The 3,703-nt window shown below is 36.6% G+C and overlaps 1 protein-coding gene across 1 annotated transcript; it reads right to left on the bottom strand.

The window, feature by feature from the left end:
- Positions 1-415: 415 nt before the first annotated feature.
- Positions 416-2,968, bottom strand: LOC121415002 (toll-like receptor 6). The gene has a single exon (XM_041608041.1). The coding sequence runs from the start codon at positions 2,892-2,894 to the stop codon at positions 903-905; it is 1,992 nt and encodes a 663-aa protein (XP_041463975.1). The 5' UTR covers positions 2,895-2,968; the 3' UTR covers positions 416-902.
- Positions 2,969-3,703: the final 735 nt, after the last annotated feature.

The raw sequence follows: 3,703 nt of genomic DNA, 5'->3' as shown, positions 1-3,703 counted from the left end.
TTGATTCCTATTTGTAAATTTGAATGTTTTAATTCAAATTTTATGATTTAAAATGTAATTCCTTGAAATGCTTGTAGGCTGTAAGTAATCACGGCCCGGGCAAGCTAAAGAGTAATAATATCCAAGTCAGTTGGAAGCACATAGAGACGTTATAATCATAATATGATATGTAATTGTTATTACTATTATTATCATCATTATTATTATTGTTGTTGTTGTTGTTAGTAGTAGTAGTAGTAGTAGTAGTAGTAGTAGTAGTAGTAGTAGAAGTAGTAGTAGTAGTAGTAGTAGTAGTAGTAGTAGTAGTAGTAGTAGTAGTAGTAGTAGTATAATTATCACTGTTGTTATTATTATTGTTTTGTTTATCATTATTAAGCAAAATAAATCATCACAACCATTAAACCTTTTGGTATTCATTTCTTTTTCCTTACTGTATTGCCAAAACTTACACAAATGGATACTGAATACTTCGTCACCTTGTCACCAACTACCGTTACTTTAAATTGGCAAAAGATGTGGCAAATAAAGGCATGATTAATTCAGCAATATAAATACATACAAGTATGATATGTATATTCATTAAGACCAGCTAAAAATAAAATGTTTTTTTTCCATCTTTTATTTTTTGTTGGTTTAATTCGTGAACCAGCTCAAGAAAAAATGCAGCCACCTTTGACCCTTTGATCATTGTGTAGGTCATTTGAACAAGCATGTTTATTTACACATATAATGTAGATTTTTCACGTAGAATCCCGATAATTTAATAACCAGATGCTACATTTGTTTACATTGTATGAGCAATATACGAAATTGAAACCAATTAATTGTATGATACACATTATCTGCTGATGGTGAAGGATGGTATTATATTTACATGTTAGCTTTAAATATTTTATAAAGTGCTATACATAGAATTCTTCCTCAACAAATGATTTAATTGCGTTTCCATTAATTCTTGTACTGCTACCGGTAACTGATGCCGATCCTAATAAATCATGGCTTCCCCGAAGATTATGATAATTTCCCGAATTCTTCGACGGGCTCATCAAATGTCCAATCTCCTCTTCATACTTATTCATCTGTGCTGCCTTTTCCTCCACGGGGTACGACCTTCGTCTTGCGTTTCCTCGTCCAACCCGTCGATATCTGCTATACAGGAAGGCGAGGATGATGACAGCGATGACGATGCCGGCAAGGAGAGCTGATAGGACGATCGACTTCACCGACTTGACGGTGCCGATGCATGGCGAATGAGGCACATTGATCAGCATTTGTCCCTCGTATGCTGGGGGTGAAACGCATGTGATGTTATCTAATTTAACACCCCATTGGCTGGAACTCCTTACTCTTTCTGACGTCAGCGCCAGGTTACAGTCACATCTCAATAAGTTATCAAGAAGGTTCACCTTGGTGAGACTCCTAGGGAGATAATTAAGGCTGGCTTCACTAATGCTTACGATGTAATTACCCTCTAAATTGATTTGCTTTAAACGTTTTGCACCAAGAAATGCCAACGTGTCCATCACGCTAATGTTATTCCGACTAAGATCTACTTTTTCAAGATTCGAGAGATTCTGTAGGTTTGGGACTTGGTTTAGCTGATTATCTTGTAAAGTGAGAAAGCGTAGTTTAATCAGTCGAGTTAGGTTTGGGGTTACACGAATGCTATTATTATGCAATAGGAGTGTTTCTAGGGAGATGAGATCAGGTGTTTGAAGAAATGTCAAAGACACCAGTAAGTTTCCACTGAGATCCAGAAAGCGGAGGGTCGCTAGGGAACTGATTGCTCCATATTCAATTCGTTCGATTGAGTTGTTGGCCAAGTTGATATGTTCCAGTCTCGCTCTTCTGCCCCATATGCCGTTTGAAATATTAACAAGGCGATTCTCATGAGCTTTCAACGTTGTCAGGTTGACTTGTTTGACGAGGAGGTCATCAGGAAGAATGTTCAGGTCGTTCGAGCTAAGATCGATTGTCCGTAAAGCTGTGTTCGAATCGAATGCAAAGCTTTCGATGGAACGCAACCCATTTAGCGACAGGTCAATCGTTTCAAGAACTTCACAGTAACCAGGGAACGTCCAGCCAATTTTACTCGTTTTGTCCGACAATGAAGTGGCATTTCTGAGATCCAAAACCTTCAATTTGAAGGTACCGACCAGCCAAGCAGTCGGTAGTGCTGAAAGTTCGTTATGAGAAAGGTACAATTCCTCTATACCTGATCCTGTCCTAAATGGACCCAGAGAAGCAATGTTCTTAAGTCCATTGTTCCTCAGAGAAAGCATTCTAAGCTTCGTATCACTAGATGATAAAAAAGATGGAAGAGTATTTATCGAGTTATTATCAACATTTAACGATGTCAAGTTAGGCATGGCAAGCAATATAGATTCATTTAATTGAGTAATATTATTGTTGCTTAAATCTAAAATTTTAAAAGGATAGGGAGTGTCCGCCAATGGCACGCTAGTTAAGGCATTGTTGCTGAGGTTGAGGACAGTCAGATTACCCAAACCCATAAAACAATTCCTGTTTATTGTAGCAATTCTGTTGTTTGATGCCGTTAAAACCTCCAACAATCTACTCTGCTTGAACACGGTACAGTTTTCCCGGTCGAACGTGTCCATGAAGTTCCAATCCAGAACAATCGTCTTTGCCTTGACAGGAAATACTGTAGGAAGGTTCTGGTATAACCGCGAACAGTTCACCAATCGAATATCGTCGTTACAGCAGCAACGCCAAGGACAAGTGCTGGAGTTAAATCCTGTACTTGAAAGACTGATAGGTGTTGGTGAGCTACACCCATCGGTAGCTATCAATCCTGCCATGAGATAGATGACGATCAATCCAAGTCTAAGAGAAGAGTTCATTGCTCCACACAGTCTTCCCCTAATCATCATGTTGGCAAACTTTGAGGTATAATGAATAATGGTGGTTTAACAATCGTAGTTTACTTAATCCATTATTCCAAATCGTGAAGTGGATGGAAGTGGAAATTAGCACCGCACTGCACGCTGGAGAGAAAAAAATAAAAGAAAAGAAAAGTAAGAGGCCGTGTATCATTCAATCATTATGATCCATATTTACAAATAGATTGCTGAATCATTAAATGTATGTATTTTTTCAATTTTTTCAGCAATAAATGAAATAGAAATGCGGAAAATTAATTTGATATAAACAAAATTATTACAACGAAAATCAAGTGAATTATTGATCAGTTTTATTTTTAGGTATATATGAATTACTAGAAATTACAAACAAATTAAGAACAATCGATATGATCGGTGGCATTAAATGAAACAAGTCAAAGGGATAACTTATTTCTAATGCTTGGTGGATCCTTATTCATGATGTGTGATGACAATTTGAGTGACGAAACACCCAATTAGATAATGCTATTTTGGTGGGTGTCAATTAACACATGATAAACAATATAAAAACATGGCAATCACAAAACATATATAAAATTATATATATATCACACTGATCTGAACACCAGGCACAGACATTACAGTAGGTCAGTAATAGTTTAGTTCATTTTATTCGATAATACAAAATAATAAATACTCATTACACAGACCACACATTAAATGAAAAATAAATACAGTTGCAGTCCAAATGCTCGATAAACGGGGAACTAACTAGGCCAATACATAATAAAGAAATCACATCTAAGGCAACGGTCGCAGCATTGATTTACAAATTGAGA

Source organism: Lytechinus variegatus, chromosome 5, assembly GCF_018143015.1.
Source record: "Lytechinus variegatus isolate NC3 chromosome 5, Lvar_3.0, whole genome shotgun sequence".
NCBI classification, from domain to species: Eukaryota; Metazoa; Echinodermata; class Echinoidea; order Temnopleuroida; family Toxopneustidae; genus Lytechinus; species Lytechinus variegatus.
The sequence above is the reverse complement of the archived record's forward strand: the minus strand, read 5'-3'. Positions and strand labels throughout refer to the sequence as shown.

Coding starts and splice junctions, on each gene's coding strand:
- LOC121415002 (XM_041608041.1), bottom strand. CDS start 2,894: ATGATGATTAGGGGAAGACTGTGTGGAGCAATGAACTCTTCTCTTAGA.